The sequence below is a fragment of the Carcharodon carcharias genome, chromosome 5, assembly GCF_017639515.1.
Source record: "Carcharodon carcharias isolate sCarCar2 chromosome 5, sCarCar2.pri, whole genome shotgun sequence".
Taxonomy (NCBI): domain Eukaryota; kingdom Metazoa; phylum Chordata; class Chondrichthyes; order Lamniformes; family Lamnidae; genus Carcharodon; species Carcharodon carcharias.
In genome coordinates, this window is record NC_054471.1 from 46,383,606 (window position 1) to 46,409,509 (window position 25,904).

Here is a 25,904-nt window from a genome sequence, read left to right on the forward strand (position 1 = left end):
CGATGAACGTCCAGAGAATGTGTGACCGCAAGACATAGATTCTGAAAGTCTGTGCAAGATACCCTGGCAGCTCCCATGACCCTATATCATCAGACACTCCCAGGTGCCAAGGCTGTTCACTTCTCCAGCCCGACTGGATGGATGGCTGCTGGGTGACAAGGGTTATCTGTTAAAAATGTGGCTTCTGACGCCTCTCCACAACCCAAGAACAGAGGCGGAGCAGCGTTATAATATGAGCCATGCCTCCACAAGGGCGGTTTTCTGAAGATGCGTTTCCGACGCCTGGAACTTTCGGGGGGGGCACTACAACACCCTTTAGAGTGAGTGTCACCGATAGTGCTTGCATGCTGCGCTCTCCATAATCTGGCTCTGGCAAGGGGCGACCCACTGGAGGAAGAGAATCTTGACATCGCTCCACAGGCCACAGAGGATGAATCCAGTAGTGAGTCAGAAGAGGAGCCTCGTGAGGAGAATGTTGAGGGCATGGAGGCCTCTGTGCCCTTCAGGGAGGCAGGGACATCAGGGATTCCTTGATCCAATGCTCCTTCAGCTAGGTTACCAAAGATCTGCTTCCACCTCATGCCAGGGGTGCCGCCTCCATCTCGGATGTCTGAAATGACCCTTTCCTTTGAACCCAAAGTCCACTCAGCACCTGTGCAATAAGGTTTAGAGCCAATCATGTCCAGCGTTAGATACTAGCATACCCTGCACCAAAAAAAAAAGTGAAGCATACTCAGGCCATTATGACAAAAGCAAAATTTATATAATTTTCACAGTCAAGACAAATGAACATTACAATCTCTGGCGTTAATACCCACACCAGTAAACATATAAACAAAACATTACAGAACAGAAGATCACCCGTGAACAGTCCCTCTTGTGCTCAAGGTGCCTTAAACTTCCGTTTACGAGTGCTATGCATTGGACCCCCCCCCCCCACCCGCGACCCTCGCTGTCAGCGGCATTGGAGGCAGCTGCTGACTCTGCTGTCTTGTTGCCCTTGATGACCTTGGCGGTTGTCCTCTGGCCCGTGGAGCCTGTGCTGGCCCTGTCTGGGATGGAGTGGCCAGTACCATGGCTGGCATCTCCCCGGTCATCACAGCCTCATCAGATGCCATGGTCACTGGCAGAGGGGTGGAGGAGATGCTGTCGTCAACCAGAGTGCTCTGAGAGGAGCCCCCAGAGATGACAAGCAGGTCGTGTGCCAACGTGAGGCCGCTCTGGACCTCCCTGCTCACCATTGATGGACGGGATATCTAGCTGGGATACTGGGTGCCTCATCCATCTCCCACACTGGCACTGACCTCCTGAGGTCTTTGCCTGTGTGAAGGTTTGCAGGTCTGAGCACAACCCCAGGAACCCCTCATTCTGACCCTGGAGGTGCCTCTCCATGAGAGTTGCCACTCTCAATGGAGGAGGCAATGCGCTCGGCCATGAGGGTCAACGCAGTGTTTAGCTCCACATGGACCCTTTCACAACAGAGACCATGGCACACATACACTCCTGGATCTCCACTAGATCCTCTCACACATCCCATAAGACCATAATAAGACCATAAGACATAGGAGCAGAAATTAGGCCATTCTGCCCATCGAGTCTGCTCCGCCATTCAATCATGGCTGATAAGTTTCTCAACCACATTCTCCCGCCTTCTCCCCATAACCTTTGATCCCCTTGCCAATCAAGAACCTATCTATCTCATTCTTAAATACACTCAGTGACCTGGCCTCCACAGCCTTCTGTGGCAATCAATTCCATAGATTCACCACTCTCTGGCTAAAGAAGTTTCTCCTCATCTCTGTTCTAAAAGGTCTTCCCTTTACTCTGAGGCTGTGCCCTTGGGTCCTAGTCTCTCCTACTAATGGAAACATCTTCCCCACCTCCACTCTATCCAGGTCTTTCAGTATTCTGTAATTTTCAATCAGATCCCCCCCTCATCCTTCTAAACTCCATCGCGTATGGACCCAGAGTCCTCAAACATTCCTTTCATTCCTGGGATCGTTCTCATGAACCTCCTCTTGTACCTCTCCAGGGCCAACACATCCTTCCTGAGATATAGGGCCCAAAATTGCTCACAATATTCTAAATGTAGTCTGACCAGAACCTTATAAAGCCTCAGCAGCACATCCCTGCTTTTATATTCTAGTCCTCTCGAAATAAATGCCAACATTGCATTTGCCTTCCTAACTATCGATTCAACCTGCAAATTAACCTTAAGAGAATCCTGGACTAGGATTCCCAAGTCCCCTTGCACTCCAGATTTCTGAATTCTCTCCCCATTTAGAAAATAGTTTATGCCTTTATTTTTCCTACCAAAGTGCATGATCTCACACTTCCCCACATTATATTCCATCTGCCACTTCTTTGCCCATTCTCCTAACCTGTCCAAATCCTTCTGCAGCCTTCCTGCTTCCTCAATACTACCTGTCCCTCCACCTATCTTTGTATCATCTGCAAACTTAGCCAGGATGCCCTCAGTTCCTTCATCTAGATCATTAATAATGTATAAAGTGAAAAGTTGTGGTCCTAACACTGACCCTTGCGGAACTCCACTAGTCACCGGCCGCCATCCTGAGAAGGACACCCTTATCCCCACTCTCTGCCTCCTGCCAGACAGCCAATCTTCTATCCATGCTAGTATCTTGCCTCTAACACCATGGGCTCTTATCTTACTGAGCAGCCTTCTGTGCGGCACCTTGTCACAGGCCTTCTGGAAGTCCAAGTAGATAACATCCATTGGCTCTCCTTTGTCTAACCTGCTCGTTACCTCCTCAAAGAATTCTAACAGATTTGTCAGGCATGACCTCTCCTTGATGAAACCATGCTGTCTTTGCCCTATTATACCATGCACTTCCAAGTATTCTGAAATCTCATCCTTAATAATGGACTCTAAAATCTTACCAATGACCGAGGTCAGGTTAATCGGCCTGTAATTTCCTGTTTTTTGCCTCACTTCCTTCTTAAACAGGGAGGTTACATTAGCAATTTTCCAGTCCTCTCGGACCCTCCCTGACTCCAGTGATTCCTGAAAGATCACCACTAACGCCTCCAATATCTCTTCAGCTATCCCCTTCAGAACTCTAGGGTGTAATCTATCTGGTCCAGGTGATTTATCCACTTTCAGACCTTTCAGTTTTCCTAACACCTTCTCCTTGGTATTGGCCACCATACTCACCTCTGCCCCTCCCGACTCTCTTGAATTTTGGGGCTGTTACTCGTGTCTTCCTCCGTGAAGACTGACGCAAAGTACCTATTCAGTTAAGTTGGATCCCACTGGACATCCAGCATGTGCCACCTAACGGATGACTCCAGAGGGTCATCATCAGCCTTCAACTCAGCATCACCCTGGTCACCAGCAGTCCTGCTGGTGCCCTGGGCACTCTCTGCCTCCGCCTGCTCCTCAAGCGAGTGTGAAGTGCCCTCACCACTGTGCATCGAGATTCTAGCCACCGGTCTATTGCCCACTGAGGTGCTGGTCTCTCTGCTGGTGCCTGGTTCAGAGACCGGGCATGACACAGGTGCAGCTGAAGCCTGGCAGTCCTCTGGCATCAGGGGTGACTCTTTGGGGTCCTGCGAACGAGTGCCTGCTGGTGAATCTAAGGGAGAACAACGACATGTCATTAGTTTAAGTCATCACACTGTCACTGTACATTCCAGTTACCCTGGTGAGGCCACGGAGATCTGCATCATGCTGCCATTGTCTTTCAATGATCAATGGGAACTCAAATTTTGAGGCTCCCATCAATGAGGAGACTATACAAGAATGTTTGCATAATCCAACACTCTCGCCTCTGTGCACTCTTATCTTCATCAGAGACTCCTCCCTCTCCACGACTGGCTGAACAAGGTGGGTGGCGGCTCTCCAGCTACAAGACGTCTAGTTCAAACCTTGTCAATACTAGGAGGCCTGTCCTTGACCTCTCTATGTTGTTATGGCTCATCTTCTACTGAAAGGTCAGAGGAGCATTGATTAGTCCACCCTCTAAATCCATCGTCACTGCAGCCTGGCCAAGCCCACCTGAGGAACACCTTGCAGGGCACATCCAAGTCATGGCCTTCGAACCACAAGGCACTCAGTCCAAGCAGCCAGGGCTCACCTCCTTGGCCAGCTCCAGCATTATTGACAGTTGGCACTCGGACTCTAACACCCCTGAGCTCCATGGGGGGATGGCCAGCCCTTAACACTTCTCCACACTGATCCATATTTACACGGAACTCACTCTTGCCGAGTGCAGCAGGTCATTGAACCTTTTGCGGCACTGAACCCATGTGCAAGCACAACATCGTGGCTGCTGACCTTGGCTGCCACCTCCTCCCAGGCTTTTTTTGTCTGGTGTGGTGGCCTCTTCCTTCCATCCTTGGGAATGAGGGTGTCCCGCCTCGTCCAGGAGGACTGTGAGGCACTCATCAGAAAAACGGGGGGGGCCGAGTGCCCACCCGACCTGCCCTCCTGCCTGCTGTCTCTAGCCGCTGTTGAGGCCATAGCTCCAGGCTCCAGGCCACTGAATATGACTCTCCCCTGGCAGCCTTCAGGGAGCTGCCTCTGTTGTATTTAAACCGCCCGCTGGGCCGACATTGGACCCGGCGCTCGACAGGCCCCCGCCCCCACCCGGCCCTTCCTGACCAGTAGAAAGGTGGATTTCACACTGGGATGGGCCTTAATTGGCCAGCCAGCGTGAAATCGGGGTCATGGGCCAATCGCAGCCGGAGTCCTGTTTCCCAACCACTCCCGGGGCCGTCAATCTCGTGTGTCCGCCAAGGCTAAAATTCAGACCATGAGCTTAAATCCCACCACAACAGCTGGGTGAGTTTAAATAAGATTAACAAAATCCGGAATAAAAAGTTAGTCACAGTAATGATGATCATGGAATTACCGGATTTTCATAAAAACCGGCGAATGCCCTTCAGGCGACTCCTACATTTGGCTCCAGGTGCACAGCAATGTGGCTGACTCTGAACTCTCCTCTGAAAAAGACCGAACAAGGCGCTCAGTTGTACCAAATTCTATCCCATAGACAGGACAGACCAGCCAGAGGCGGCAGCACCAGGTGGTCTGCAGTCGGGAAGGAGCAACCCTGGAATTCCTCAACATTGGCTCCAGCTTCGGGTCAAACATGGACAAGGAAACCTCCGGCTAATAATCACCTACCGCTCTCCGTCAGCTGATGGATCAGTACTTTTCCCTGTTGCACAACACTCGGAAGAAGCACTCAAGGTAGAAAGAATGAAATCTGTGTCAGGGATTTCAACGTCCATCACCAAGATTAGGACAGTAATACCGCTAGCCAAGCTGGCTGAGTTATGAACGACATATCTGCCAGACTTGACCTGCGACAGATGGTGAGGGAACTATCAGAAGCGAAAAACCTACTTGACCTCACCCCCACTAATCTACCTGTCACAGTTGCCTATGGTCATGACAGTATAATTAGGAATGACCACTGCACAGTCCTTGAGGAGACAAAGTCCAGTCTTTACATAGAGGATGCACTCCATTGTGCTCTGTACCACCTTGCTATTCAAAGTTAGGTGTCCATGAGGTGCTTTGGGCGATCAGTTCGGCAGAATTGTATTCAACCACCTCATGGCCTGGCATATCCCTCACTCTACCATTGCCATCATGCCAAGGGACCAATCTTATTTCAATGAGCAACATTGGAGAACATGCCAGGAGCAGCATCAGATGTGCCTAAAAATGAAATGCCAACCTGGTAGTACAGGGAGCTGTAGAACAGGACTACATAACTGCTAAACAATAGAAGCACCATGTTATAAATAGAGCAAAAGCAATCCCATAATCAATGATCAATTGAAAACTCCACATCAGAACAGTACTGATGGACAGTAAAACAGCTAGCCAGAGGAGGAGGTTCCACAAATATCCCCATCCTCAATGATAGGGGAGCCCAGCATGAGGGAAAAAGATAAGGCTGAAGCATTTGCAACTATCTTCAAGCAGAAGCGCCACGTGAATGATCCATTTCGGCCTCCTTCTGAGGTCCCCACAGTCACAAATGTCAGTCTTCAGCCAATTCAATTCACTCCACATGATATCAAGAAACGGCTGAAGGCACTGGATACTGCAAAGGCTATGGGTCCTGACAATACTCCAGCAATAGTACTAAAGACTTGTGCTCCAGAACTAGCCACGCCCCTAGCCAAGCTGTTCCAGTACAGCTACAAAACTGGCATCTACACAAGAGTGTAGAAAATTGCTCAGGTTTGTTATATCCACAAAAAGCAGGATATTTCCAATCTGGTCAATTACCACCCCATCAGTCTACTTTCAGTCATCAGTAAAATGATGGAGGTGAGATTGATTGTGCCATGTAGCAGCACTTATTCAGTTTGGGTTAATCTTGTGCATCTTGTAGGTGGTATACATGGGCGCCACTTTGCGGTGGTGTTAGAAGGAGTGGATATTTACAGTGTTGGACGGGGTGCCAATCAAGCCGACTGCTTTCTCCTGAATGGTGCTGAGCTTCTTGAGTGCTATTGGAGTTGCACTCATCCAGGCAAGTGGAGAGTATTCCATCACACTCTTGACTTGTGCCTTGTAGATGGTGAACAGGCTTTGGGGAGTCATCACAAAATTCCTACTATCTGACCTGCTCCTGTAGCCACAGTATTTATGTGGCTGGTTCAGCTAAGTTTCTAGTCAATGGTAACTCCCAGAAACTTTTTCTCTTTCTCTCAAGTGCTAAGGAACGCAAGCTCCAACAACTCATCGACACCAACACCCATCTAGGACATTCCACCCCTGCCTGTCCCTCCGTCCCCACCCTTTCTTCCAGTCCCAACCCCAGCCGTGTATTCACTATACCCCCTGACCTTCCCCTCTCCGATGCTGAACGTTCAGTGCTCAGCAAAGGACTTAGTTTCATACCCTTACGCCCTCACCTCAATGAATTTCGGGCTCGGCATGATACTGAACTCTTCTTCCGCCGTCTTCGTCTCCGGGCTCACTTCTTTGGGCAGGAGTCCTCTCCCAGTTCAACGGATCCTTTTACCCATCTCCAATATTTTCCCTCCACCTGGACCCCTCCCTCTGGATTCTTACCTTCTCTCGATCTTTTCATTGAGAACTGTCGGCGCGACATTAGTCGTCTCAATTTCTCTGCTCCCCTCACCCATTCTAACCTGTCTCTCTCTGAACTTACTGCACTCCATTCTCTCAGGTCCAACCCTGACATTGTCATCAAACCCGCTGACAAGGGTAGTGCTGTTGTTGTCTGGCGCACTGACCTCTACCTCGCGGAGGCTGAGCGTCAACTCGCAGACACTTCCTCCTACCTCTCCCTGGACCATGACCCCACCACTGAACATCAAGCCATTGTTTCCAGGACTGTCACTGACCTCATCTCCTCTGGGGATCTCCCTCCCACAGCTTCCAACCTGATAGTCGCCCAACCTCGGACGGCCCGCTTCTATCTCCTACCCAAAATCCACAAACAGAACTGCCCCGGTAGACCGATCGTCTCAGCTTGCTCCTGCCCCACAGAACTCATTTCTCGTTATCTTGACTCCCTTCTCTCTCCTCTTGTCCAGTCCCTTCTCACCTACATCCGTGATTCCTCTGACACCTTACGTCACATCAACAATTTCCAGTTCCCTGGCCCCAACCGCTTCCTCTTCACCATGGACGTCCAATCCCTCTACACCTCCATCCCCCACCAGGATGGTCTGAGGGCCCTTAGCTTCTTCCTTGAACAGAGGCCCGAACAATCCCCATCCACCACTACTCTCCTCCGTCTGGCTGAACTTGTTCTCACGCTGAACAATTTCTCCTTCAACTCCTCTCACTTCCTCCAAATAAAAGGTGTGGCTATGGGTACCCGCATGGGCCCCAGCTGTGCCTGTCTCTTTATGGGGTATGTGGAACATTCCTTGTTCCAGTCCTACTCCGGCCCCCTTCCACAACTCTTTCTCCGGTACATCGATGATTACTTCGGTGCCGCTTCGTGCTCTCGTCGGGACTTGGAAAAATTTATTAATTTTGCTTCCAGTCTCCACCCCTCCATCATTTTCACGTGGTCCATCTCTGACACTTCCCTTCCCTTCCTTGACCTCTCTGGCTCAATCTCTGGTGATAGACTGTCCACCAATATCCATTACAAACCCACCGACTCCCACAGCTATCTCGACTACAGCTCCTCACACCCCGCTTCCTGTAAGGACTCCATCCCATTCTCTCAGTTCCTTCGCCTCCGTCGCATCTGTTCCGATGATGCTACATTCAAAAACAGTTCCTCTGACATGTCCTCCTTCTTCCTTAACCGAGGTTTTCCACCCACGGTCGTTAACAGGGCCCTCAACCATGTCCAGCCCATCTTCCGCGCATCCGCCCTCACGCCTTCTCCTCCCTCCCAGAAACATGATAGGGTCCCCCTTGTCCTCACTTATCACCCCACCAGCCTCCGCATTCAAAGGATCATCCTCCGCCATTTCCGCCAACTCCACCATGATGCCACCACCAAACACATCTTCCCTTCACCCCCTTTATCGGCATTCCGTAGGGATCGCTCCCTCCGGGACACCCTGGTCCACTCCTCCATCATCCCCTACTCCTCAACCCCCTCCTATGGCATCACCCCATGCCCATGCAAAAGATGCAACACCTGCCCCTTCACTTCCTCTCTCCTCACCGTCCAAGGACCCAAACACTCCTTTCAAGTGAAGCAGCATTTCACTTGCATTTCCCCCAACTTAGTCTACTGCATTCGTTGCTCCCAATGTGGTCTCCTCTACATTGGAGAGACCAAACGTAAACTGGGCGACCGCTTTGCAGAACACCTGCGGTCTGTCCGCAAGAATGACCCAAACCTCCCTGTCGCTTGCCATTTTAACACTCCACCCTGCTCTCTTGCCCACATGTCTGTCCTTGGCTTGCTGCATTGTTCCAGCAAAGCCCAATGCAAACTGGAGGAACAACACCTCATCTTCCGACTAGGGACTTTACAGCCTTCCGGACTGAATATTGAATTCAACAACTTTAAGTCGTGAGCTCCCTCCCCCATCCCCACCCCCTTTCTGTTTCCCCCTTCCCTTTTTTTTCCAATAAATTATAAAGATTTTCCTTTTCCCACCTATTTCCATTATATAATTAAAAAAAAACCCACTAGAGCTATACCTTGAGTGCCCTACCATCCATTCTTAATTAGCACATTCGTTTAGATAATATCACCAACTTTAACTCTAACACCTATGTGTTCTATTGTACTATTGTCGTTGACATCTTTTGATGATCTGCTTCTATCACTGCTTGTTTGTCCTTACAACCACACCCCCCCCCCCCCCCACCTCTCTGTCTCTCTATCTCTCCGCCCCCCACACACACACCTTAAACCAGCTTATATTTCAACTCTTTCTTAGACTCGAACTCAAGTTCTGTCGAAGGGTCATGAGGACTCGAAACGTCAACTCTTTTCTTCTCCGCCGATGCTGCCAGACCTGCTGAGTTTTTCCAGGTAATTCTGTTTTTGTTTTGGATTTCCAGCATCCGCAGTTTTTTTGTTTTTATTTATATATATATATATATTTTTACTCCCAGGATGTTGATGGTGGGGGATTCAATGATGATAATGCCATAAAATGTCAGGGGGAGAAAGTCATTCCCAGGCATTTGTTTGCCTGAATGCTACTCATGACTTATCAGCCCAAGTCTGAAATGTTGTTCAGGCCTTGCTGCATGTGAGTATGGACTGCCTTTGCTTCTGAGGAGTTGTGAATGGTATTAAACACTGTGTAACCTTAAGCAAACATCCCCACACGATGGAGGGAAGGTCATTGAGGATGCATTGAGGAATAAGGTTGGCTCTGGGACACTACCTTGAGGAACTCCTGCAACAATGTCCTGGGGCTGAGATGATTGGCCTCCAACAACCACAATCATCTTCCTTTGTGCTAGGTATGACTCAGTGGAGATTCCCATTCGCTTCAATTTTACCAGGGCTACTTGATGCCACAGTTAGCCAAATGCACCTCTACAATTCAGATCTTTTGCCTATGTTTGGACCAGGGCTGTAATGAGGTTTGGAGCCGAGTGATCCTGCCGGAAAATGCACCCTTGTGTACCATCTACAAGATGCACTACAGCAACTCGCCAAAGTTCCTTCAACATCCCCTTCCAAACCCACAATCTCCACCACCTGGAAGGAGAAGGGCAGCAGATAGATGGGAACACCACCTTCTGCAAGTTCTGCTCCAAGCCACTCACCATCCTGACTTGGAAATATATCACCGTTTCTTCACTGTTGCTGTGTCAAAATTGTAGAACTCTCTTCCTAACAGCACTGTGGGTGTACCTACACCACATGGACTGCAGCGGTTCACGAAAGTGGATCACCACCACCTTCTCAAGGGCAATTAGCAGTGGATAATAAAAACTGGCCTAGCCAGTGACGCCCACGTCCCATGAATGAATTTTAAAAAGTCGGATAAAAATCTAACGGGTCAACATATGATTATTGTTTCTAATGGCTGGACCAGTAAGTAGTCATAATAAGGAACAACTCAAATAGAATTATACTGTGTCTCAGATAAAATATGATTGAGGCAGAATATGAGGGTAAATTATTTGCTTGTGTACTCCTGGTATGGATTGTTTCCCACTTGGGAGCATACATCAGGAAGCCATGTCTGTGCAGTCCATGATCATCCATCCATTTATTTCATGTACATGCATTTATTCCGTGTTTCCATGGCTATTCCTCCAAAGTTGCGGCAGATGAGCAAGAGAAACTCCTGCAGAAATTCAAGCCCAGTCAATCATTCCCGAGGTAAAGTTCTACAGGTAAGAGGGTGATAACCCTCTGGTTACTCATCCCAGTGATCATCCAACAAACTACGGTATTCCAACAGAGCCTGATCTTTTACTCTTATTCACTAGCCACACACGTTATCTTTCCAGTGAGGGCAAGGAGGGGGGAGTCACTGGATAGTGAACAGGGGCAGATGCTGATATTTTCTACTTTATTATGGGCTATTGATGCCAAACGTAGACCCCGGCTGAGTTCGGGTAGGAATTTGGATTTTCTTAGGCTCTGTGGGTTAGCTCAAAATTGAAAGTACATTTACAATTGGATGAGCCCTCCATTTGGGAATTTTAAAGAAAAAAAATGTTATTTTAAAAATACCAAATAATTGGGGGAAATTCCATAGTCTTCCTGGTGCGCTCACACTATTACTCCAGTGGGAATGCCTCAAAAGGGCTTCAAATTAGGCAGGAATCCTGACAAACTTCACCCCAACTTTACATTGGGGATCCACAGACCCTTGTTGAGGGGAATAGCATCTGCCTAACCCAAACAAGGCTAGCAATGTAGCGAGGGAATGGCCTCTTCATACCAGTCTCCCAGTAGCCAGGGGAGTCATTTATAGCTGGCAATCCAAATGAAACCAAATGCAGCAGCCACACTGACACTGATATGGGCCTGCTCAGGGTTTGAGGCCTAGCCTGTGACCCGAAGCTCTGAAAATTTAAAAACAAACCTTTTGTTGAAAGTCACCTCCATTACAAAGGGGGCCAAGGGGACATCAAAGACATAATTCTAGTTGTAGGGAGAGGAGGCAAAACCTGGCACTCTCCCCCAAGACCCAAGGTCACAATTTACAGCCTCAGACAATTGCTACAGCTAACCACTTGGCCACATTAATTACAAAATCTCACCAGCAAGTGTTAGCAAGGTCGGAGGGTTTGGACCATGCAGAATTCTGGGCTTAATGCAATTTGCCAAATATACCTTAATATATATTAAAAAATCTTACCTCTGGATGCATTTGCTAGAAAGCTTCCATTATAAATTCCCTTATCCACATTTCACATAGAAGCTGCTGATGGGAAATTATGACAATTACATCTCTCTTTTTCACTGCCCCCAATGTCATTCTGCTCACAGTGCCACTGCGTAACCTTCTTTACCCAGACACTGGTTAGAATGTGGAACTTGCTACCACATGGAGTAGCTAAGGTAAATAGGATGGATGTATTTCAGGGGAAGCTTGATAAGTACGCGAAAGAGAAAAGATCAGAAGGTTATGCTGATGGGGCTAGATGAAGTAAGGTGGGATGAGGCTTGTGTGGAATATAAACAGCAGCATGCACCTGTTAGATTGAATGGTCTGTTCTGTAAATACTATGTAATGCCATGCAAAGACACATCATTATAGTAAATATAGCAATGGTATATGTATACAAGGCAATTATAAATTTTGACACAGGAGTTTGTAAGAGATTTATAAAAATGAGGAGAGAATGTCTGACACTCAAAGGAGACTGAATTACGTCCAAGTATCTTCCCGCTCTCTATCCTGCTTCATCCGAAGACTATACTTGGTCTTGACACCAAGGAGAGGTCTGTAAAATCAGAGATATAATACCAAAGTTTCACACTCACTTGATAGGGCTTGGCATTTCCATAGATTCTGTTCCAAACATAACTTGTGTGTTGACCCATGCGATGTGAAGTAACAGCCAAAGGTTGCACAGTGTATGGCTCATGTGTCGTCACTGCATGCTGACGAAGTGCATCCATCACTTGGTTTGGGTCAGAAATCTAGTTTCAAGTGCACAGGATTAAAACATCAGGCAGTCCGTTTGTCCAAGAAATATTTCTTCTATTGAACCTCAAAATGCAGATGATTAAGTGTCACAATAAGCGAAAGTGCATTTGCACTGTGACTTTTTCAAATACACTGCAGGATCGAAATCCGCTCCAACTGGAAAATTTATGAAAGATAATTTCAAACCCACGGACATGTTTTGACCTCATGATTGGAACAATAAATTTCAAAAAGATAAGCTGCAGTTAGCAGTACCGGGCTGGGAAGCAAGGAGTTAATTTGGACATTTAGTGAAAACACAGTGACTCATCAAAAGGGTTTGGACATTGAGTAACGTGATCAAGAAGTCTTTCCCAATTTTCCCAATGTACCCAATTACTCAGTACAATGGCACAAAGGGCATATCATCAATACATTACACCCAAGGAATTATTCAACCACCACAGACAATAGAACTGGAATAGAGTCACTCAAACCCTCATTAACTTTGGAGCCAGGTGCTGTTGCTGTGCTGTTACTGTGCCAACTCAACAGCAGGAGAATTGCTCACACAATGAGAACTGGTAATATTCATCTGGATACATCTTCCTTGGAAAACCCTGTATTGTTTCAAACAGCAGGAACTGATGACATTTGTCTGGACTGTGCGTGGAATCAACTAAATGGACATTGGAACAACAGGAAATATGTTTTGGCAAGCCTGAGTTAAATTATTATAAAAACACAGCAGGTCTGAGCATCTGGGCTGCAGTTGGGAGAAGGGTCGAGTTTGGTCACCTTGACTCAGGCCTACAGTTAACATCAGACAGGCCAGTTGTGTTGGGGATTGTTAAGTGCTTTCAGCCATATCATGGTAATACTGGCCTGAAGGTTTTGGCCTGCAGTCAAGAAGGAGGATCAGGAAGGCTCAACCTGGCTCGGGGACCTACAGTTCTCACCTGAAGGACCAACCATGTGGACGATTGTAAGTTTCAGCCAAATCAAAGTGATATTGGTCTGAGGGTTTTGGGGTGAAAACTTGATGTTTTTTACCAGTGCCTTGTAACTTGTTTCAGCCATATCTTGGTGATATTGGTCTGAGGATTTTGTTTCTCAAGGTTTTAGGACAGGACGTGGTGTTTTGCCTGTGTTTTGGTAAGTTTTAACCGTGTCGTGGTGACTTGGTGTCAGGTACTAGGAATAGGTTGTTTCAAATTTTGGGTTTTGTGCTGTGAGGTTGTTAGTGATTCAATAAAGCAATTGTGAAGTATCAGAAGAAACTTGTCTCGCTGGTCGTTCTGTTCAAGCCATACACTTGTGAATCTGTTGTCATGAAATTGAGTGTGGGAAGGGTCTCTGAGAGAAAAGGGGGAGCCCTGCTATACGAACATATGAAATAGGTGGAGTAGGCCATTCAGCCCCTCAAGTCTGTTCTGCCATTCAATAAGATCATGGCTGATCTGTTTGTATTTCTAATTTTACATTCCCATCTACCCCCAATAACTTTGATTCCCTTTGCCTAACAAAAATCTATCTGCCTCTGCCTTAAAAATATTCAGTGACCCCCATCTCCACCGCCTTCTGAAGGAGGGAGTTCAAAAGTTGCATAACCATCTGAGAGAAAAAAAATTCTCCTCATCTCTGTCCTATAAGGGTGACTCCTAATTTTAAAACAGTGCCTCCTAGTTCTGGACTCACCCACAAGAGGAAACATCCTTTCCACATCCACTTTGTCAATACCGTTCAGGATCTTATATATTTCAATCAAGTCACCTCTCACTCTTCTAAACTCCAGTGGAAACAAGCCCAACATGTCCAACCTATCCTCATTAGACAACCTGCTCATTCCAGCTATCAGTCTAATAAACCTCTCTGAACCGCCTCCAACGCAGTTACATTTTTCCTTAAATAAGGAGACCAAAACTGCACACAATACTCAAGATGCAGTTTCACCAATCCCTTGTATAAGGGAAGCATAACATCCTTACTTTTATGTTCCATTCCTCTCATAATAAAGGATAGATCAACGGCGGATGCTAATGTGGTAAATTGGAGGCGTTGTGGACAGCGAGGAAGGCTTTCAAAGCTTGCAGAGGGATCTGAACCAACTGGAAAAATGGGCCAGAAAATGGCAGATGGAATTTAATGCAGAAAAGTGTGAGGTGTTGCATTTTGGAAGGACAAACCAAGGTAGGACATACACAGTAAATGGTAGGGCACTGAGGAGTGCGGAGGAACAAAGGGATCTGGGAGTTCAGATACATAATTCCCTGAAAGTGGCGTCACAGGTAGACAGGGTTGTAAAGAAAGCTTTTGGCATACTGGCCTTCATAAATCAAAGTATTGAGTATAGGAGTTGGGATGTTATGGTGAGGTTGTATAAGACATTAGTGAGGCCAACTTTGGAGTATTATGTGCAGTTCTGGTCACCTAACTACAGGAAGGATATCAGTAAGATTGAGAAAGTGCAGAGAAGATTTACTAAGATGTTGCCGGGTCTTAAGGAGTTGAGTTACAGGGAAAGATTAAACAGATTAGGACTTTATTCCTTGGAGCGTAGAAGAATGAGGGGAGATTTGATAGAAGTTTACAAAATTATGAGGGGTATAGACAGAGTAAATGCGAGTAGGCTCTTTCCACTTAGATTAGGAGAGATAAACACGAGAGGACATGGCTTTTAGGTGAAAGGGGAAAGGTTTAGGGGAAACATTAGGGGGAGCTTCTTCACTCAGAGAGTGGTGAGAGTGTGGAACGAGCTACCATCTGACGTGGTAAATGCGGGCTCACCCTTAAGTTTTAAGAATAAATTGGATAGATACATGGATGGGAGAGGTCTGGAGGGTTATGGACTAGGTGCAGGTCAATGAGACTAGCGGAGTAATATTTTGGCACAGACTAGAAGGGCTGAATGGCCTGTTTTCTGTGTTGTAGTGTTCTATGTTCTATGGTTCTATGGATAGCATTCCGTTAGCCTTCTTAATTACTTGCCATACCTGCATACTAACTTTGTGATTCATGCACGAGAACACCTAGTTTCCACGGAGTTCTGCAGTCATTCTCCGTTTAAGTAATACTCTGCTTTTTTATTCTTCCTGCCAAAGTGAACAACTTCACTTTCCCACATTATGCTCCATCTGCCAGATTTTTGCACCCTCACTCAATTTATCTACATTCATCTGCAAACTCCTTATGCCTTCTTCGCAACATACTTACCTATCTATCTTTGAGTTCTCTGCAAATTTAATTACCATGCCTTCGCTCCCCTCATCTAAGTCATTGATATAAATTGTAAAAAGTTGAGGCCCTAGCGGAGACCCCTGTGGGACTCCATTAGTCACATCCTGCCTATCAGAAAAAGACCTATTTATGCATACTCTCTTTTTCCTGCCAGCCAGCCAATCTTCTTTCCAAGCTAATAAGTTATCCCCTACACCATGAGCTTCCATTTTCCGCAATAACCTTTGATGTGGCACCTTATCAAAGGCCTTCTAGAAATCTAAGTGCAGTACGTCTACAGGCTCCCCTTTATCCACAGCCCATGTTACATCTTCAAAGAACATAGGAACATTAGACAGGAGAAGGCCATTCAGCCCATTGAGCCTGTTCCACCATTCAATATGATCAAGGCTGATTGAACACTTCAAGCCTTTTATCCACACTATCCCCATAATGCTTTACGTTATTGTTAATCAGAAATCTATCAATCTTTACCTTAAACACACTCAATAACTGAGCTTTCACGGCCCTCTGGGGTAGAGAATTCCAAAGATTCATAACCCTTTGAGTAAAGAACTTTCTCCTCATCTCGGTCCTAAGTGACTCCCCCAATATTTTGAAATTGTGTCCGCTGGTTCTAGACTCTCCAACCAGGGGAAACATCTTACCTGCATCTACCCTGTCTATTCCTTTACTTATTTTGTAGGTTTCATTGAGATCAACTTTCTTTCTTTGAAACTGTAGAGAATACAGGCCCAGTTTCCCCAATCTCTCTTCATAAGACAGTCCTGCCATCCCTGGAACATTGCACTCCCTCTATGGCAATAATATCCTTTTTGAGGTAAGGGGACCAAATTGCACACAGCAATCCAGGTGCAGTCTAACCAAACTTCTATGTAATTGTATATAATTCTATATAAGAGTAGGATTCACTACTCTTATACCCAAATCCTCTTGCGATAAAGGCTAACATTTCATTCCTAATTGCTTACTGCACCTGCATGTTAGCTTTCAGTGACTTATAGACAAGGACACCCAGGTTTCTTTGTACATCTACACTTTCTAATTTCTCATTTAGGAAATATTCTGCACATCTGTTCCTTCTACCAAAGTGAATAACCTCACATTTTTCCTCATTATATTCCATCTGCCATGTTTTTACCCACTCACTAAATCTGTCCAAATCCTCCTGTAGCCGCTTTTCATCTTCCTCACAACACACATTCCTGCCTAGCTTTGTATCATCCACAAACTTGGAAATATTACATTTGGTCCCCACATCCAAATCATTGATACATATTGTGTACAGCTGGGGCCCAAGTACTGATCCTTGGGGTACCCCACTAGTCACAGCCTGCCAATGTGAGAATGACCTATTTATTCCTACTCTGTTTACTGCCTGTTAGCCAATCGTTAATCCATGCCCATATTTTGACTCCTATCCCATGTGCTTTTATTTTGCTAATAAACCTCCTGTGGGGGAGTTTATCAAAAGCCTTCTGAAAATCCAAATATACTACGTCCATTGACTCTCCTTTATCGATTTGTTAGTAACATCCTCAAAAAACTCCAATAAGTTTGTCAAACATGATTTCCTTTTCGCAAATCCATGCTGACTATGCCCAATCGGATCATGATTCTCCAAGTGTCCATTTATCATATCCTTTCTAATAGATTCTAACATTTGACCGACTACTGATGTAAGGCTAACAGGTCTGTAGTTCCCTGTTTTCTCTCTCCCTCCCTTCTTAAATATTGGGGTGCCAGCTGCTACCTTCCAATCTTCAAGAACCACTTCAGAATCTATAGAATTTTGGAAAGTGATCACCAATGTGTCCATTATCTCTATAGCAACCTCTATCAACACTCTGGGGCTCTAATAAATATAGGTCAGAATTTTTCACTCGTGCCCGACCCGAACAAGCATAAAGTGACGCACGATGATTTTGGGTGAGCATCCAGACGTCATTGCGCACTTGCACGATATTTTGGTCAGTGGACACACGCAGGAGTCAGTAGCGCACCCACCAACAATTAATAGGCCTATTAAAGCCATTAAAGTAATAATTAAGTTCAATTTTTCACTTACGGTTGGCGAGCAGGCGAAAAGGCCAAGTGGCCTTTGGATTTTTTAGGAAACCTTATCCACGGGCAGGATGAGGTTTCCAACAGCAAATAAAAATTAAATTAAAATGTTTAAATTTCATTCATAACGTGTCCCTTCTCATGTGACAGATTCACAGGAAAGGACATTTTTTTACCATTTCAAAATTCTTTATTTTTATTTTTAATTCTCTAATTTTTTAAACCTTCAGCTCCCTGAGGCAACTCTGTGCCTCAGGGGGCTTTCATTGCTTCCCGAACACTCCCACTTGCCCCCGCCGAGCCCACCTGACGAGGGCAAAATTCTGCCTGTGATTTCTCTTTCACAAATCCATGCCGACTCTTCCCGATTACACTGAGTTTCTCTAAGTGCCCATATATAAACTCCTTAATGATCAATTCTAACACCTTCCCCATGACAAATGTCAACTCTAGTTTCCTGTTTTCTCCCTCCCTCTCTTCTTGAATAGAGGGGTTATATGTGCTACTTTCCAGTCTGATGGAATATTTCCAGGATCTAGGGAATTTTGGAAAATTAACACCAACATATCTACTATCTCGTTAACCACCTATTTTAAGACCCTACGATGAAGTCCATCTGGACCCAGAGACTTGTCAAACTGAAGCTCTATCAGTTTGCTGAGTACCACCTCCTTAGTGATTGTAATTTCACCAAGTTCCTCTCTCCCCTCCATCTCCTGATTTACAGCTATTGCTGGAACGGTGAGTGAAGACAGAAGGTAAATATTTGTTCATTTTATCTGCCATTTCCTTACTATTTACTATTAACTCCCCATTCTCACTCTCTAGAGGACCAACACTCGCTTTATCTATTCTTTTCCTGTTTAAATACCTGTAGAAACTCTTGCTATCCGTTTTCACATTTTTAGCTCGCTTCCTCTCATACTCTAATTTCTTTCTCCTGATTAACCTGCTCATCATTCTCTGCCGTTCTTTTTATTCTGACCAATCATCTGACCTGCCACTCATCTTTGCGCTGTCCTATAATTTTTCCTTAAGTTTGATGCTTTCCTTAACTTCTTTCATTAACCATGGACAGTGGGTCCTCCATTGAGAATTTTTCTTTATAGTATGAATATATTTATTCTGAGTATTCTGAAATATCCCCTTAAATGTCTGCCACTGCTTTTCTATTGATCTATCCCCTGGCCTAATTTCCCAGTTCACTTCAGCTACCTCAGCTTTCATCCCCACATAGTTGCTCTTATTTAAGTTCAAAATACTAGTCTTAGACCCATTTTTCTCCCTTTCAAACTGGATCTAAAATTCAATCATATCGTGGTCGCTGTTACCTAGGGGTGCCCTTACCCTGAGGTCATTAATTAATCTTGTCACATTACACAATACCAAATCTAGTACAACTTACTCTCTGGTTGGTTCCAGAACGTGCTGCTCAAAGAAACTATCGCAAAAGCATTCTACTGCCCAGGCTACTACTGCCAATCTGATTTTTCCATTTTATATGTAAATTAAAATCACCCACAATTATTGCTGTCCATTTATCACAAGCACCCAATATTTCTTCTTGAATACTTTGTAGTTACTGTTATTGGGCCTATATACTACTCCCTACTATTTCTTTCCCCTACTATTCCTCAAATCCACCCAAATCAATTCTACATCCTGATCTCCTGAGCCAAGGTCATCTCTAACTACTGCACCAATGCCACCCTTGATTAACAGTGCTACCCCTCCACCTTTATCTAGCTTCCTGTTCTTCTAGAATGTCATATACACCTCAATATTCAGGACCCAATCCTTGTCATCCTGCAACCTCGTCTCTGTAACGGCTATCAGATCATATTTATTTACTTCAATGTGTGCTATCAATTCATTTACTTTGTTATGCATGCTACATGCATTCAGATACAAAGCCTTTAGTTTTGTCTTTTTGTTATCTTTGTAACATCTAATCTTGATTGTTGGTGCATTCTTGGTTTTTTCTCTCTGTCCCTTCTTGCCATTCTCCAACCCTCATTTCCCATATTACTATTTTCCTCTCTTACCTTTTCTCTACTCTTTGATATACCACATCTAAATAGTGGGGTCAAGGGAATCCCTTGCCCCAACTATTTAGTTTAAAACCCTCTCTACTTCACTTGTTATGTGGTTCCCAAGAACACCGGTCCCAGCACAGTTCAGGTGTAGACCATTCCAACAGTACAGCCCCCACTTTACCCAGTACTGGTGCCAGTGCCCCATAAACAAGAATCCACTTCTCCCACACCAGTCTTTGAGCTGCATGTTCATCTCTTTAATTTTATGTACCCTATGCCAATTTTCATGTGGCTCAGGTAATAATCCAGAGAGTATAATCTTTGAGATTCTGCTTTTCAGTTTAGTACCTAGCTCTTCATACTGTCTATGCAGAACCTCTTTTCAAGTTCTACCTATATCGTTGGTACCTACATGGACCATGATTCTTCCCCTCCCACTGTAAGTTCCTCTCCAGCCCTGGGCAGATGTCCTGAACCCTGGTACTGGGCAGGCAACACAGCTGACTGGTCTCTCGCTCTTTGCTGCAGAGAACCATGTCACTCCCTCTCACTATACTATCCCTACTATCACTACATTTCTTTTTGGTCCCCCCCACTTGAATGGCTTCCTGTACCACGGTGCCATGGTCAGTTTGTTCATTCACCCTGCAGCCCTCCTCTCATCCAAACAAGCTGAGAGAACCTCAAGCCTATTGGACAATTGCAGAAGCTCACACTCCTGCACTCCTGCCCTCTGGGTCCCCTTACCTGCCTCACTCGCAGCCACACCCTCCTGTCCCTGACCACTAATCAAATCAGAAGACCCTATCCTAAGTGGCGTGACTGCCACCTGGTATAAAACATCCAGGTAACTTTCCCCTTCCCCGATGTGTTGCAGTGTCTGCAGCTCAGCCTCCAGCTCAATCACCCTGAGCCGATGATCCTCAAGCCGCAAACACTTCCTCCAGGCGTGTTTGCCCTGGGTCACAATGTTATGCAGGAGCTCCCACATGCTGCAGCCTTGACACATCTCCTGTCCTGCCATCCTTAATGTGTTTTAAATAATTACTTAATTATATTAATCACTTAAAAATATATTTTATTAACTTGACCACCAATTTGTGTACTATTCTAAACCTTAGGGATACAGTAAAACTGACCCACTTACCAGATACTCACCAAACATCTCCTTTCCCTGTAGTAGAGCAAGAGCCAATTCCTATAGGGTGAGAAAGACAGAAAAAGGAAACAGATACCTCCTTCCCCCCACCCCTCCTTCAGCAAACTCCAGCACTCACCAGACTCTTCATTGAGCCAAAGCAGTGTTTGGGGTAAACAATGACACGCAAGTGGCCATAAAGCACAGGGCACACTAGTTTGGGGCCCACTAAAACCATGAGGCATGAGAAGGTCGCCAGAAAGCCACCTGACCCTGGTCTGGGTTCACACAGAGTTCACAGGGAGCTCAGAGGGAGTTTACAGAGAGTGCACTATAATTCTAACATAATTTCCGTCATGATACAATATTTCCTGAATTACTCCTATCAATGATTATGTACAGACAGATTGGGGCATATTGTTTCAGCTCTTGTCTCATCATAGAGCCGAGGAAATAACTGTGCAAGAAGCAGCCATTAGATCAATCATCCTTGCTCGTGTTGGCCTCTCTCTAAGCCTTGGCAACCGCTCACCATGCCAAATGAACCACAGTATTTGAGCGGATAATAATCTGTTTCACTGGATTAAAGTGCAGCTGACAGCTTAACAAAGCAGATAACCTGTATTCCGAGAACAGGGATCAATAATCAATCCCTTGTCTCCACTGCAGAGTTAACAGAAATAGCTAGGTGTCAGCATTGGCTCAGTTGATTATACTCTAGGTTCTGAATCAGAAAGATGTGGATTCAAGTCCCATGCCTGAAACTAGAGCCCAATATTATAATTTGATGCAGTGCTGAGGGGCTGCTACACTGCTGTAGGTGCCATCTTTCGAATAAGATTATTAAACTGAAGCCTAGTCTGCCCTATCAGGTAATGTTACTAAAAACATACAGATTATCTGGTCATTGTCACATTGCTGTTTTTGGGGACTTTGTTGGGTGTCTGAAGTGACTACACTTCAAAATTACTTTGCTGACTGTAAAGTGCTACATAAATGAAAGTTCCTGCAGACCTTTTTCAAATGAGGGGACTCAGCAGAGGGAATAGGGTGAGTGAAGCTTGAAAGATAACTTACAAAGAACAGGAGATATGACTTATCTCTCCTTGACTTGCCTAATTAATAAATCTAGAGTGAACTCAGGACATTTTGTGCAAATGACCAAGGATACTTTGAAAAATCTGGATAAGGACAATAAAAGTGTGGATTAGCACAAAATGCCAAATAGGTTGTTAGCCCAGTTAGGCTGAGGCTCATGTTTATTAGAAAGCTACTACAGCAACAAAGTGACACCTTCGTTGGTATACTAATGCACTGCACCATGTAATGTTGAGGTATAGGTATAAATCCAGGATTCTCTATACAGCAAGCTTATGTTCTTAATTGAGCTCAAGGGGGAGGAAACAAACAGCCCCAAACACAGGAGGGAAATTTAGACAGATTCACCCTGTGCCACTGTCATGAACCTACCTACTGGCATCTTAAGCAACGACCCAGGAACCTGTCCACAGACTCAATTGGGCAGTGGTGTGTGACAGAATAGCTCTTAAATTATTAAAAGATAATGTTGAAAAAGCAATTAGATTGTGACAGGTCTTCACACTTTGGCTGCCACACGAGTGTGATGCTAATGCACTCTTCCCACTTAGAACTGCTCTGTTGCTAACATGGGATGAGAGACAGAGACCATTTAGACAAGGCCTGTTTTGAATTCGAAGAAATAATTGGTTTTGTCGAGAAAATTGGCAAAACCTGTTACTTCCACTGGCTATGTATTATAATTACAGTCAAAAGCAGAATGGTGTAAAGAATGAAGTGCACAGCAACACAGTGATTAATGCTAGGCTGGCATTTAATTTCCAACACTAATTGCCCTTTGACAGGTTGGTGATGAGATGCCTTCTACATTGTAGCAGCTCTTGATACAACTTAATGGCTTGCTAGGTATTTTCAGAGAGCAGTTTGGAGTCAACCACCCTTTAGGCACTGTGTTCGTAAGTCTAAAGTTTAATATAGGTCAGATCAGATAAGGAGGGCAAATTCCCTTCCCTAAAGGACACTAGTGAGCCTTTTTTTAACAACGAATCCAGTCATGTGTTGGGGTGGGACTTGAACTCATGCCATCAGATTAGTAGTCAAGGCCTCTGGATTACTAATACAGTTACATAACCACGATTCTACTGTACCTGTTACCTGCAGGAGTGGTAGCGGCAGTGTGAGGGATTTCATATGAGCTGTTTAAATGCTCATACAATCGTTCACAACAATTTCCGGACATGTAGGAGTTATGTTCTGATGTTGAGTAATTTCTCATAAGATTTTGGAAATTTTGCACCTGCAACAAATTTAGTTGTGATTCTCTGTTGTCAATTGTAATGTGCATTACATCAGTTCTCATTTGGGCCACAAGGTGGGGCAAGTCACCACCGGAATGAAACAGCCCTCTGAGCTCAATCTTAAGTGTCTAGTACAGATTGAGGAATGTGAGGTTTCCATGCTTGCATTCTACATTTCCTTTGCATACAATACTTATCTTTTGTGCACTAGTGTGTTAGCATATAAATAAGTCTTCTTCTTACAAAATTCAATTGAGCAAGCTATTCAAAAAAAATTGTATTTCTGCAATATTTAAGCCACTTCATAATGCAAGGAACAAATCTGTACCAAGTGACACACAGGTGGCCACGACACCAACAAAATAGCATTTGATCTGAAATCTACTTGGCCTTCATTTATCCTACAGGGTGGAATCCACAGCAAATGCACAACATTCATCTTCCCAATGAGTGTAATGTAGCTTTCATTGGAGTGAAGGACAATGAGCTGACAGATATATTCAACTACAACAATCACCTGGAATTGTTTTATATGAATTAAGGAAAAACAGAAATGGCTGTGTGACAAAGGTACACATTTTTACTTTAAGATATATAATGACATTTGGTTCTTTCTCTTATGTTGTGTGTAAACGACTACACGCCAGCTAAACAGCAAAAACCGGTTGTTATATAGGGAGCTAAACAATGCAACAATCAGTGGATCAGGTTAAAGCACTGTAGTCTTACTTTTTGCATAGCAAGTTGCTGCAAGAACAGGTCAGGCTGGGAATTTTGCAGTGAGTAACCCACCTCCTGACTCCCCAAAGCCTGCCCACCATCTACAAGGCACAAGTCAGGAGTGTGATGGAATACTCTCCACTTACCTGGATGAGTGCAGCTCCCACAACACTCAAGAAGCTTGACACCATCCAGGACAAAGCAGTGCACTTGATTGGCACCCCACCCACCACCTTAAACATTCACTCCCTCCATCACCAATGCACATTGACAGCGGTGTGTACCATCTGCAAGATGCACTGCAGAAACTCACCAAGCCTCTTTCAACAGCACTTTTCAAACCCACAACCTCTACCATCTAGGACAAGGGCAGCAGTTGGATGGGAACACCACCACCTGTAAGTTCCTTTCCAAGGGGCACACCTCCTGCCTTGTAAATATATCACCGTTCCTTCACCGTCACTGGGTCAAAATCTTGGAGTTCCCTCCCTAACAGCACTATGGCTGTACCTACACCACATGGACTGCAGCAGTTCAACAAGGCAGCTCATCACCACCTTCTCAAGGGCAATTAGGGATGGGTAATAAATGCTGGCCCAGCCAACGAAGCCCACCTCATGTGAATAATTTTTTAAAAAAGGAAATGATGAGGAACACAGTGCCTAAAGGGTGGTGGAAGCAGTTTCAATAATAACTTCCAAAGAGGAAGTGGATAAATACTTGAAAGAAAAATATCCAGGGCTATGATGAAACAAGCAGTGAAATGGGACTAATTGGATAGTTCTTTCAATGAGTCAGCACAGGCACAATGGATTGAATGGCCTCCTTTGGCTCATAGAATGCCCCAAAGACATCCCCATCTTCATTGATGGCAGAGCACATCATGAGTGCAAGAGACAAGGCTGAAGCATATGCAGTTTAGCCAGAAATTTTAAATGGATGATCCATCTTGGCCTCCTCCTGAGGTTCACACGATCATAGAAGGCAGCTTTCAGCCAATTTGACACACGCCACGTGACATCAAGAAACAGCTTATTGCAATGGCTACAGCAAAGGGTATGGGTCTGGATAACATCCCAGCAGCAGTGTTGAAAACTTGTGCTCCAGATCTAGCTGCACCTTTAACCAAACGGTTCTAGTACAGCTAGAATACTGCATGTTTAAAAATACACAGGTATGCCCTGTCCACTACAAGCAGGACAAATCCAATTACTACCCCGTCAACTCTCAATCATCAGCAAACTGGTGGAAGGTATTGTTAACAGCCCTATCAATGACACACAAATTAATAATACTCAAAATAAAATGGAAACTTTAACCACATGCGGTTTCCTTCACTGATGTTCCATTTGGGGTCCACCAGACCCCCATTACTGGTTTCATCCAGTTATGGGCACAAGAGCTGAAATCCAGAGGTGAGGCTGGAGTGACTATCTTTGATATGCAGGCAGCATTTGACTGTGGTGTCAAGGAGCCCTAGTAAAATTGAAATGAATGGGAATCGGATGGAAAGTTCGCCAGCAGGTTGAGATATACCTTGCACGAAGAAAGATGGCTGTGGCTTTTAAAGGCCAATCCTAGATCCAGAACGTCGCTGAAGGAGTTCTTCAAAGTGGAATCACAGGCCTAACTATCATTAGCTATGCCATCAATGATCTTCCCTCCATCAAGTGGAGATGTTTACTGATAATAGATGTTTTCAGTTCTATTCACAATTCTTCAGATATTGAAGTGGCCCAGGCCCACAGGCAGAAAAACCTGGAAGACATCCACTTTCTCCACCACCCACATACTATGACTGCCGTGTGTAATATCTACAGGATGCACTGCAGT

At 45.1% G+C, this 25,904-nt stretch overlaps 1 protein-coding gene across 1 annotated transcript in view; it reads right to left on the minus strand.

The window, feature by feature from the left end:
- The window catches only part of LOC121277708, a 149,491-nt gene that overhangs the window by 70,621 nt on the left and 52,966 nt on the right, over nt 1-25,904 (minus strand). The window contains exon 12 of the mRNA XM_041187343.1: nt 12,396-12,554. Within this exon, the coding sequence (XP_041043277.1) occupies nt 12,396-12,554 (159 nt within the window). The remainder of the gene's footprint in view (nt 1-12,395; nt 12,555-25,904) is intronic.